Source organism: Oryctolagus cuniculus, chromosome 7 (assembly GCF_964237555.1).
Source record: "Oryctolagus cuniculus chromosome 7, mOryCun1.1, whole genome shotgun sequence".
Lineage (NCBI taxonomy): Eukaryota > Metazoa > Chordata > Mammalia > Lagomorpha > Leporidae > Oryctolagus > Oryctolagus cuniculus.
The window spans coordinates 122,113,741-122,126,751 of NC_091438.1; the positions used below are offsets into that span (position 1 = coordinate 122,113,741).

Here is a 13,011-nt window from a genome sequence, read left to right on the forward strand (position 1 = left end):
GTGGCGCCGGCACACTGGGTTCGAGTCCCGGTCGGGGCACCGGATTCTGTCCCGGTTGCCCCTCTTCCAGTCCAGCTCTCTGCTGTGGCCAGGGAGTGCAGTGGAGGATGGCCCAAGTGCTTGGGCCCTGCACCCCATGGGAGACCAGGAGAAGTACCTGGCTCCCGGCTTGGGATCAGCGCGGTGCGCTGGCCGCAGCGCACTGGCCGCGGCGGCCATTGGAGGGTGAACCAACGGTAAAGGAAGACCTTTCTCTCTGTCTCTCTCTCTCACTGTCCACTCTGCCTGTCAAAAAAAAAAAAAAAAAAAAAAAGGAATAGCATATGTAGACAGCAGGACTAAAATGATGCTTTCAGTCTCTATATTGGTGTTAATGCTTCATTTGTCTTAACTACAACTTCAAAGTTGATTTGAGAAGTATAATTTTACTGCTGACACCTCCTAGATGTCAGTAGGCATGTACTGTTATGAAGTAGCAGTGGCAACAAATCCATTGTTCCCATTTTCATAGATCAAGAGTGTGTTTTTGATGTTAAAAATATTGGGTCCAGGGGGCTGGTGTTGTGGCACAGCAGACAGATTCAGCTCTTACCTGTAATGCCAGGCATTCCATATCACAGCTCTAGTTTCAGTCTTACCTGCTCTGCTTCTCATCCAGCTCCCTGCAGATGCACTTGGGAGAGCAGGGGAGGACGACACACAAAACTGGACCCCCACCATCCACGTAGGAGTCCCAGGTGGAGTTCCTAGCTCTTGGCTTTGATGTAGCCAAATTCCAGCCATTATAGCTATTTGAGGAATGAACCAGTGGATGGAAGATCTCTCTCTCTGTCTGTCTGTCTGTCTGTCTCTCTCTCTGTGTCTCTTCCCCCCTCCCTCTTTTTTAAAGATTTGTTTATTTGAAAGGCAGAGTTACAGAAAGAGGGAGGGAGAGACAAAGAGGTCTTCCATCCACTGGTTCACTCGCCAAATGGCCACAACAGTTGGAGCTGGGCCAATCCAAAGCCAGGAGCCAGGAGTTCCTTCCAGGTCTTCCACATGGGTGCACTTGGGCCATCTTCCACTGCTTTCTCAGGCCATTAGCAGAGAGCTGGAATGGAAGTGGAGCAGCTGGGACTTGAACCAGAACCCAAATGGGATGCTAGCTCTGCAGGCGGTACCACAGTACCAGCCCTGTCTCTGTCTTGCAAAGAAACAAATTAAAAAAAAAAAAAAGAATCTAGAGTGGGCATTTGCAGTGATGGTTAAGACACCACTTGAGATGCCCACAACCTAACTATGCATGTTTGAGTGCCAGTGTTCACATCCTGGCTCTGCTTCTGAGCCCAGCTTCCTACTAATGCAAATCCTTACATGTAGCTCAAGTAGTTGGGTTACTGTTCTCCGTGTAGGAGACTCTGACTGAGTTCATGACTCCTGGATTTGGCTTTGTCCAGGCTGGGCTGTTAGCTGGCATTGGAGGGAGTGAATCAGCAGATGGGAGCTCTCTCGCTATTGGCTTACCCTCCCTCCCTTTCAAATAAAATGTATTTAAAAAAATTGTGCCCTGGGGTTGCATTTTAGCACAGTCAGTTACTCTCATCCCTTTGATGCTGGAACCCCATATAGACACTGGTTGGAATCCTCTCTCTGCTAATGTGCTTGGGAAAGCAGTAGAAAATGTTTTAAGTGTTTGGGTCCCTGCAGCCATGTGGGAGACCTGGATACAGTTCCTGATTCCTAGCTTTGGCCTGGCCTTAACAGAAAGAGTGAGGTAGAGCATTTTTCCATTTGTTTTTTAACTTCCCAGATGCCTGCAACAGTCTAGGCTGGGCAGGCTGAAATCAGTAGTCCAGAACTCCATCTGGGTCTCCAAACCATGTGGTTTGGCAATGCCTCAAATGCTTGAATCATCACCCACACTTTATCAGGATCACATTAGCAGGAAGCTAATTTGGAAATGAAGTAGCCAGGACTTGGCCCAGGCATTCTAATATGGAATGTGATGTGGGGATGTAAGCAGTGGTTTAACCTGCTGCACTACCACATCTGCCCCAAGGTACAGTTGTTAAGTGTTTCCAAGTTGCCTGAGTTTTAACCATTGCATAGTTTTCTTCCATGGGTTTTAATCAGTGAGATTTCAGTTTGGATATATTCTCACAGGTGTCTAACTACTTTTTACTTGAGTTATTTGAATACAGAAGCCTTCCAAGCCCTTTTTGGTAGCTTGGGCTGTTGTAGCAAAATATTGCAGACTGAGTGGCTTAAACAACAAACATTCATTTATTTCTTACAGTTACTGAGACCAGAAATCCCAAGATCAAAATGTCAGCAGATTCAGTTCCACCATCTCACAATGTCCTCAGATGGCATCCTTAGTGTCATTTAGTAGTCTTCCATGTTTCCATTACAGCTTACAAAAATCAGTGTTAGAGTTCTTGTTAGATGGCACGGTGGTTTCACTTTTGCCTGGAGGGCAAATCCTAAGTGTTATTTCTGGAGTGTTAGAACTGGGTCATTGTTACTTTCTTCCCCTATGGTATTAAGCTAGTAAGCATGGTTTCTTCATCTGTAAAATCGAAATGATAATAATAACTTCATAAAGCTGGTATGAAGTTTTTAATGCCTGATACATAGTAGCACTGTTTAATGGCTAGCCATGATTGTTAATGGCTCTGTGAATGAATCAGACTAACTTGAGGTCAAAGATAATACCTCAGTTGTCTCCTCCAAAGAATATATTCTGACAAGGACCCTGAATATGATAAATTAACATCAAACAAGACCTGTGTTTAAAAGAACACTCTCAGACTGGATAACATTGGGTTCAATGTATAATTTTTTAGAATATTTTATTTATTCATTTGAGAGGTAGAGTTACAGACAGTGAGAGGGAGAGACAGAGAGAAAGGTCTTCCATCTGCTGGTTCACTTCCCAAATGGCTGCAATGGCTGCAGTTGAGCTGATCCAAAGCCAGGAGCCAGGATCTTCGGGTTTCCTATGTGGGTACAGGGAATCAAGCACCTGAGCCATCTTCCCCTGCTTTCCCAGGCCATAAGCAGAGAGCTGGATCAGAGGCGGAACAGCTGGGACATGAGCTGGCACCCATAAGGAATATGGGTGCTGCAGGCATAGGCTTAATCTACTATGCCACCGTACTGGCCCTGGTACAGTATATAATCATACTTAACGATCAAAGAAAGTTTTATCTTCTCTAAGCTCCTCCAGAGAAATAGAATGACATCAAGCACAATAATGGCCACAGAAGCACCTTTTGTTCATGTTTCTTTATTTTTATTTTTATTTTATTTTATTTATTTTTAGACAGCCAGAGTGGGCAGTGAGAGAGACAGAGAGAAAGGTCTTCCTTTCCCGTTGGTTCACCCTCCAGTGGCCGCTGCGGCCAGCGCGCTGCAGCCGGCGCACCGCGCTGATCCAAAGCCAGGAGCCAGGTACTTATCCCGGTCTCCCATGGGGTGCAGCGCCCAAGGACTTGGGCCATCCTCCACTGCACTCCCTGGTCACAGCAGAGAGCTGGCCTGGAAGAGGGGCAACCGGGACAGAATCCGGCACCCCGACCGAGACTAGAACCTGGTGTGCTGGCGCCGCAAGGCGGAGGATTAGCCTAGTGAGCCTCGGCGCCGGCCACCTTTTGTTCATGTTTCATTGTCATTGTAAGATTTTTTTTTATAATCTTTTTTTAATTTAATTTTATTTTTTATTTATTTATTTTTTTACAGGCAGAGTTAGACAGTGAGAGAGAGAGACAGAGAGAAAGGTCTTCCTTTCATTGGTTCACTCCCCGAATGGCTGCTATGGCCGGCGCTGCGCCGATCCGAAGCCAGGAGCCAGGTGCTTCCTCCTGGTCTCCCATGCAGGTGCAGGGCCCAAGCACTTTGGCCATCCTCCACTGCCTTCCCGGGCCACAGCAGAGAGCTGGACTGAAAGAGGAGCAACCGGAACAGAATCCGGCGCCCCAACCAGGTCTAGAACCCGGGGTGCCAGGGCTGCAGGCAGAGGATTAGCCTAGTGAGCCATGGCGCTGGCAATTGTAAGATTTTGAGGTATGAGTATCCTTCAAAAGTATTCTATTTTTGCCGGCGCCGCGGCTCACTAGGCTAATCCTCCGCCTAGCGGCGCCGGCACACCGGGTTCTAGTCCCGGTTGGGGCGCCGGATTCTGTCCCGGTTGCCCCTCTTCCAGGCCAGCTCTCTGCTGTGGCCAGGGAGTGCGGTGGAGGATGGCCCAGGTGCTTGGGCCCTGCACCCCATGGGAGACCAGGAAAAGCACCTGGCTCCTGGCTCCTGCCATCGGATCAGCGCGGTGCGCTGGCCGCAGCGCGCCGGCCGCGGTGGCCATTGGAGGGTGAACCAACGGCAAAAGGAAGACCTTTCTCTCTGTCTCTCTCTCTCACTGTCCACTCTGCCTGTAAAAAAAAAAAAAAAAAAGTATTCTATTTTTGATAAATTATATTATATCTTACAGTTTATATGCGAAAAAAGTTTCCTCTTTTTAACGTTTAGTAGCATATTTGTGTGAAGGAAAGATTTTTATCATTTTTCCTGAAGAGCAAACTGAGTATTTATGTAGTAACTAACTGCTGAAAGGGACTTTATGTAGGAGACACTCAGGAAATACTGTTGAAACAATGATTGACTTGTCAGTGTAAAACAACTAGCAAGTACTGGCTCTTTGACTTCCAAGCAATTTAAAGCTATAAATATTTTTTCTCATCAATTTACCCTGCCCCACAGCTGTCCAGGATTGTGGAAATAGACTTTTTAAAATAATGTACTTCTAAAATAGTTTGGCAGTCAGTGCTGGTCCTGGCAAACCTGTCTGCAATGTTATTGCACAAATCTGCTAGTCAAGATTAAGAAGCTTAATAAGGCAAGGACCAAAAATATTAAAACATATGCATGGATACATATGTAAAATGAAAGGCGGATCCCTATATACTAATCAGAACTTGTAAAACTCTGAGCTCCTTAGCCTGGCATTTAAAGCCCTCTATTATGTAGTAGGTTCATAGTAATTTTTCAGGTTCTTTCTTTCTTTCTTTTTTTTTTCTTTTTTCTTTTTTTTTTTTTTTTTTTTTGACAGTGAGAGAGAGAGATAGAGAGAAAGGTCTTCCTTTTGCTGTTGGTTCACCCTCCAATGGCTGCCGTTGTTTTGTGTAAATGTAAACACAAATCAGATCTTACCGGTTCCTTTTGTGAACCCTCCAGGGACTTTCCTTTGTAGTTACTACAAGGAGTTACATGATCAGACCCCTGTTAACTTTTGGTTATCACAGCAGCCTCAACTTAAATTTTACTTCCTTAATGCCTTCCCCATTCTGTTGAAAGTAATTCTTTTCACTCTGCCTTTCTGCTAACTTTTATCTTACAATCCTGTTTTATTTTCTTCATATCATGTAATATTTTCTAAAATTATTCATTCATTTGACTTGATCATTGTCTGCTTTACTAGAATTAATAAGTGTATGAAAACAAGGACTATGTTTTTCTTTTTCATCATTGTATCTGTACCAACTAGGAAAGTAATGAACGTGGATAAGTGCTAAATAATTGAAGGAACATGTTGTGGTCTTCCATTTGTTATTTCCTTGTCTAAAAAATGCCACCTGTCTCACCCAAAGAAAACAAAAAATTTTATCTCATCCTAGTGATGAACTCTAAAGTTCTTTCTCCTTATCATTCCTGTTTCAACTTGAGCATCTTTCTCTCACAGAGGCAGAGTTAAGCATTTCCTTTCTAGGTTTCATTTTACTTCTTTTTTTCAGTTTTCTCAATTGTATTGTTTTATTATGTGCATACTATAACTGTGTGTGTCTGTCTGTATTAATACTCTATGAGTTTTCCATGGATAGGAGTTGTATTATTTGGGCCAGATACCTTAGTATCTGGAATGATGCAATACATCAAGTTAGTGTTGATAAACAAATGACTCAAAATCTTAATTCCCATGGTGGTTTATCAGAAGACAACACTGCTGTGTGCGATTCAAAGGTGAATAAGCATTTTGCATTTTGGAAATTCACAACTTATTCATTACTCAGTAAATACTATCCACAGTGTGTGAAACATTATTCTTAGGTGCTAAGGATACAATAACAAATGTCCTTGCCTCAAGAAATTCTATTTCAGTTGGGTATAATTTCCCTTGATTTTGATCAATATTTCATGTTTTATATTGGTGCTTCCTAGGAATTTTTAAACTGCAATTAACCTGTGAACTCTGAGGGAGACAATAGGACAGGCAAAGAAACTGCTTGGTTCTAGTCATTCTGATATTTGTTTATTGCATAGTTACAGATCGGCAAAGGAGGACTGTTGAAGGCCAGAACTATGTAGCAGTACCTCAGATATTTTCCTCATAATTTAGGCATTGCAAAGTTACACTTGAGGCAGGCAGAACAGATTATTTGGACACAGAGGAGATATATTTTCAGTACTGTTGAGAATAATATTTTTTAATACTGATATTAAAAACAGAACTGTTACTTGTGTTTCTTAATTTATGTGGTTAATTTCATATATTCTTCATGGTTCAGGTACATTTCTAATATTTTGATACTTTGGCACAGAGTTTAAAAATTTTTCTCTCTGTTTTACAGTTTTGAATTCTTTATATTCCTGAATATTAAGTGAAAGCACAATTATTTTGAAGGACTTTTCATATAGCAAATAAATTCTGTAGGTTTCACTGTCATCTGAATTTTGACTGAAACTACATTTCTATTTATGTACAGCATTCGTTGAATATAAAGAATTGCTTCCTACTTGATTTCTTTCTGAACAGCTATTTCACTTGGAATTGAACCAGAGCCTCTTGAATAAACATTTAGTGGCATATTTGTAATTTCATAATTGACAGTTGGTTCTCTTGGAAAAAATACATATGCAGACAATAGCTATTGTAAAAAATTCTTATATGTGCAAAGTATTTAGAATTGAAGTTTAAGGACACCTTGGTAGAGAAGGAGTTAACGGGTTAGCTCCCCTTGGTTGTTCTCAGCATGCTCTCTTGCCTTTAGGAGCTGCAAAGATGATAACATTGGGCCCAGACAGGCCTGTGTGGAGGTTAGGGTACTCCTGGGGTTTTTACAGCTAGCTGTAAAGCAAGCCAGAACTTGTTCATCTCTAAGTTCCTTGTTTTTCTTTCAACCCTTTCAGTGCCCTGCAGGAGTCATTAAATCAAAACTTCATGCTGATCATCACCCACCGAGAAGTCCAGCGGGAGTACAACCTGAACTTCTCAGGAAGCAGTACCATTCAAGAGGTGAGTTATGTCTCACAGCTAAGGAATAAAGGTAGCTCATTATAGCTAATGTTGACCCTGTTAAAGAGGGCTTATCTGTTCTGGTTGGAAACTCTCTTTATGTTTCATTATTGGGTTTTTAATTTTAATTAACTGGAGCATCAGCGATTACTGTAGATATACTAAATGACTTGACCTAGAAGATAGCTGCTGTAAATGGGAAGTCTTGATAATTCTTAAACTAGTCAATTTAAAACTTCTTTAAAAATAACTCTTTATTATGTGATGTTTCATGATTTCATAGTGATTATTCAAGATATGAGCTTGGAAATTGTTGACAGCATTCATTTTGGAGACTGCTTATATTTTATTTGAAAGGTTCTCAAATATTTATATTATGTAGTATGTTTCTAAAAGGAATTTGAGGAGCTATATCTTAAGCCATGCAATCCCAGCCTATGGCATTAGTAATAAGATCCTATTGGAGACTGTCATTAAGTTCAGAATATCTGGGAAGAATCTATTTATAGCATCAATATTGTTTTCAATGTGGTCAACCAGGGCCACTGTTTCAAAGAAGAACCTCCCTCGAGAGAGAGAAGAGGTACTTTCTTGGTATGCCTTTGGCCCCATCTACCTAAAAGCCAATAAATTATCTCCTGGGGGGAAAAACTGGGACATTGACGTGGACTTGTGTTTGAAAACACGGAAATAATGACTGTTTGTATTACCCCTCAAGTTATGAAAGCCACAGTCCTTTTGTCTACTAATTTTTTTAAAGAAATTCATTTTTAATTTTGGATTATTTCATAAATTTTATCTTAGACAACATTGCTTAAAATAATCACAGATATCACTTTGAAAGAATAAGTCATTTTCACCCTAATCAGAAGTATATGAATTGTTTCAGTAATAGGCTAAACTGTTGATGGTTTCCTTTTCCATATTTTGTCAGTGAATCCCAAGTTCGGAATTTGACATATACAACTCATTCTTTTAAATTAAATTAATTTTTTCATCACTTTAATAGTTTCTTTACTAGTAACTAAAGCTTTTGAAAATCACATTATTTTTGACTACTAAAGTTAATTTTTTTCCCAGGATGCTAAAGATATAAAATACCATGTCATTTTTAACCTGTATAATAGATATTCTGTTCTCTAAGTTTTCAATTTTAATTTTTGGAAGAATCACATTTTGTTTTTACATTAGATATAATGTTTAACTATGGTTCTACTTTGGAGTTATTACAGGATCTTTGTGATAGTACAGTCTAAATTGTGTGTGTTACTATAAACAAAGAGACATTTTCAAAATCCTCCAAGTTTCATAAATTTCATTCTATTGTTAATTTACTTTTTTGAATTGAAGAACAGTATAATACATGATAAATATAGAGTGCCTTCTTTTTCTTTCTTGTTGGAATTTTCCTTTTTTTAAAAAAACATTGCTAGTTTCTATAATTTGAGTGTTTTTCAACTTTCTCCCACAAGAGGGCAGAAAGGACTATTAAGCTGATAGCCTAAAGATGCCATTCAGTGTTTTCAAATTAGCTTCTCTTATATTAACAAAAAGGAGCATAATGGCCAAGTTATTGTTTGATTTACAGATAATTGGCATATTGCAGGGAGGAGACTTAATTTCACCCTTTTAAATTAAACAGGGAGATTTAAAAAGACATAAAATATTCATTAATGTTCGGTGATTATAAAGTAGTGGCATATATTTATTTTGCCTTTATTACTGTTTCGATGGGAAAATACTGCAAATATTTCCGAAATCGAGTTGGCCATACTGACAAGTTGAAATGTTTAAGCAGCGTTAATGCAATCTGCTCACACCTGATATCCTATGCAGAATGATTCAAAATGACTGCATCAATTATTAAAAGAAATATTTAAAATTCTGTAAATGTGCCATTGTACGCCACAGTTGACTGAAACTGTTCTCTGTGGACTGCCATTTAGGTTACCAAATATATTTTAAGCTTCAGGGACTTGAAAATAGTACATCTTTTTTCATACCACTTTCTAAATATATTTGAAGAATATTCCAGAAATATTTTTGCAGAGACATATCCTGCATCTTGGCAAGAATTAGTATCTTTTTTCTTCTTTTTAGTTAATTTAATGTTTTGAAATTCTGGTTGCCAGTGGAGAAACTCCAGGTTTTTTCTAATGTCAATTGCTGATAATGTGAGTAGACAGGTACATATAGGTTCTAGTCTGTGTAACTTAGGACAAAAATGTGAATCTCTTCTCTAAGCCTAGTTCTGTAACTTCTCTTCTTTAACCTGTGATGGAGGTAGGGATGGTTTCAGATGTATGAGGTACTCTTTATCTACAGCACTGTGATCCATAGTGATACTTAAATATGTACAATTTCTCTTGCTGGATGATTGGAAATCAGTTTAGTTGTACAAGATAAAAATATAATCTTGAAGTAGTATTGCATTTTTATTTCATAAATGATAATACTTTTGCTGATAATGTGGAATCTTAATGATGTCATATATCCTAAATTGTAAATTAATCTCTGTCACCAGTTTCTGGAGTACTAATAAATTCAAGAATGAATTCTGACCAATACAAGATATTAAAGGAAAGGAACAAATTTTTAAAAAACAACAAATATCCCTAATCATTTTTTCCATTAGAGTATGTCATTATTGTGTTTCAAGTGAAAAAAAGTATTTTAGTTTTTGAAAGCTTTGCATATTTAAATTTGTAATATTCTTTCTCAAGAGGGAAGTTTCTGTTTAACAAAGAGGAGTTGAAGTTGAGAGGCACTATGATTTCAACTTTTAATTAGACAAAATACATTTTTTAAAATACCACATTAGAAAAACCGAACTAAGATGTAGTTTGAATGTCAAATAAACTCTTCCATGACCATATGGTCATGCAAGTTGTGGTGCTAAACCAATAGTTGTGTAAGTGTTTGTTCTTTCTGGCTCTGTGGTCTGTTGCCTCACAATGTATGGCTTGTGCCATTTGGGTGCTCTAGCTTTTAATTTAGCTAATTATTAAGGGTTTTTGGTTTTGATTTTGTTTTTTATTTTAAGCTCTTTACAAATCCTACTACTTACATTGCCCTCTTAAATTGAGAAGGCAGTGATGGTATGAAAAGGTCAGAATGGAGAGAATTGCAAGTAGTCATAAGAAAAATCCTTTCTCTTTTCCTTTATGACAAATGGCTTATAAAAATTATCAAATAAGATGACAATAACTTTGTAACTATCTTTTCCCACCTTTTTGTATCCTAAATTGATTACTTTTCACACACTTTAAGAGAGTGAATTTCCTTGAAAATTTAAACAGGGTTACCTTATTTTAATGAATTTTCTACGATGAGAATTCAGATTTTTAAGTATTTAATTGTACAGATTCTAGTAATTTTGTATTAAACTCTGAGAGGTCTGTGGTATATAGATGCAATTGCTATGGGTTATATTAAAAGGAAAAAAAGGTTTCTTTTTCCTTCTGAAGATCCTAAACCCAGGTGTTGTAAAGGATATAAAGTCCCTGAAATTGAGCCAACTTTTCTTGGAAATTAAATCTTTGTTATTCCTTATTTTTGTAGATGTCTTCCAAACTTAAAAGAGTATACACATGAACCAAAATTAGAATGATAAAATCTAAGCATTTTTAGTGCTGAATCATGGATTATCTTATCATCATGCTGGTCTATTACAAGAAGCTCTATGAATAGCTATTGGAATTATTTAAATCTTCTCCCAAGTTTCATTTTATTTCCAGAATCCTTATTAGTGTTGATTTTGTTCTTAATGGGAATGAAAGAAGAAATTTGACAGGCTATAGAGAAATATGTAACAGACAGTAGTAAAACACACTAGTAGTACTAGTGATTAAAATTAGGAAACTAATAGAGTTTGATTTAATATCAAGAAATGAACTAAACACATAAGTAATACCAGTCCTTTCAAAATTCATGGCTATAAATAATTATGAAATGATGAGGTTACCTTGCTGATTTTGAAAATTTGATCCTCATGTTAGGTTTTGTATGTTTTACTTTTCTACTTGCTACTTTTTCAACTTGCTTGACATATATTTTGGACTATTCCCTTTTAACACTTTTAACCAGTAACAATAATTAAATATGTAGTCTTCATAGATTGTACTAATGTGCTATTTTCTAATAGTAGATTGACTGTAATGTCTTAGGTAGCATTGCTTTTCTGTAAATGTTTTATGTATTGGGTGTTTTTATAGTTTACTGTTTGTTTTCTAGTGTGGGGGGAGTACTGGCATAGAACTGAAGAGTGGGGAAACTGAAAATATGCATATGCAAGAGAGTAAATGCTTATTTAATTAAAAGTTTAAGTGGTTTGTTTTTAGTGCAGGATAAATGGGATATAGTAGTCCAATTAGAATGAGGAGTTTTAATTAGCATATATCATAGTTGATTTTTTATAAAAATTTGAAATCACAAATGACATCTTAGCAAGACTGAAAGAGATAATTTCTTAAGCATCTGGCCAATGAATTCAAATCTTTATTTAGTTTTCAGAAAAAGAAATTTTTGAGTTTCTTTTAAATATGCATATATACTATTAGTTTCAAGATGCATTTTAAAACTGAGATCTCTTTATATCATGCTACATCAAATAAACAAACCAGTAATGATCATTTTATAAATATTGAAGTTTTCTGTGATTTGTAATAAATTATCCCCTTAGGAAATATGTTTAAGTATTATTTACTGTGTCATCTTTGGAACTGAAAAGACTTTTTTCTACTCTGTAACTATTTTAAAGTAATTTGTGTTGGAAATTTTTTCAATTCATATAAGTATTTCTTCACCTGCATTTCAAGAAGATAGAAACAATGAAGTTTTGTTGAGAATTAAAGACAGTTTTTTATCCCTTTGTTACTTAAGATATGTGCATCCTAATATCTTAGCCAGGCACAGGCACATTTCATAAGCTGATTTGTGTGTTGGTAGTTTTGAAATGCCTAGGTTAAGAGAAATTATGTTCTGTTATCAGAAACTAATAAACATAAGACATTTTTTACATGCAAGAAAAGGCAGAGAGTAAATAATTGCACTGGTGACCAATACTGTAATAATCCTGTTTTACAATATGCACTTGACAGGTTGTAATAGTGCTAATTGAAGAGACTAATTCACACTTGCTTCATTCTATTCAAAGGCAAAATCAGCAGCTTGTTTTGCTTTTGACCAGATGGTCCTCATGAACACCTACTGTGCACTTTAAGTGCTTTACTAGAATTACAAAGGCTGGGGGCTGCGTTCGACTCCAAATGATTTGAGAAGAGATGGGGGGGGGGCACTTCTGTGCTCAATGGATTTGGTGCAAGTAAATTAATTCTAGTGGGCCCATTACACACTGAGCCCCCTTTTCAAAGCTCTGAGCCTCCTCGCTTGCTCTGTAGCAATGAGAAAGAGAAAGAGAAAGGCAGATTACTGCAAACAGAAATAAAAAAAAGGAGTATGAAAGGGAGAAAAGAGGCCTTGAAGCCTTTCATATCATTTGAGTTTTTCAAGTGCGTTATTTTTGGGGAGGGTGGATGTATGAAAAGCCAATTGGAGTTTTTTTTGTTTTAAAGTGCGCTATTTAAGCACCATGAATATAGGCGCAAGAGCAACAGTTGACTGAGTTTACTGTGGTGAAGCTTTGTGTCCGAGGATGAATCAGATTCATTATATTCAACTCTTTGTGTTTTAACATGAATGTAGGGTTAGTTTCACAAGACTGTGTCTGTTTAGGATAATTATAATTT

At 37.6% G+C, this 13,011-nt stretch overlaps 1 protein-coding gene across 1 annotated transcript in view; it reads left to right on the forward strand.

The window, feature by feature from the left end:
* Positions 1 to 13,011, forward strand: part of FAF1 (Fas associated factor 1) — a 473,941-nt gene that overhangs the window by 169,650 nt on the left and 291,280 nt on the right. Inside the window, exon 7 of the mRNA XM_051857780.2 lies at positions 7,159 to 7,264. Coding sequence (XP_051713740.1) covers positions 7,159 to 7,264 — 106 coding nt within the window. The remainder of the gene's footprint in view (positions 1 to 7,158; positions 7,265 to 13,011) is intronic.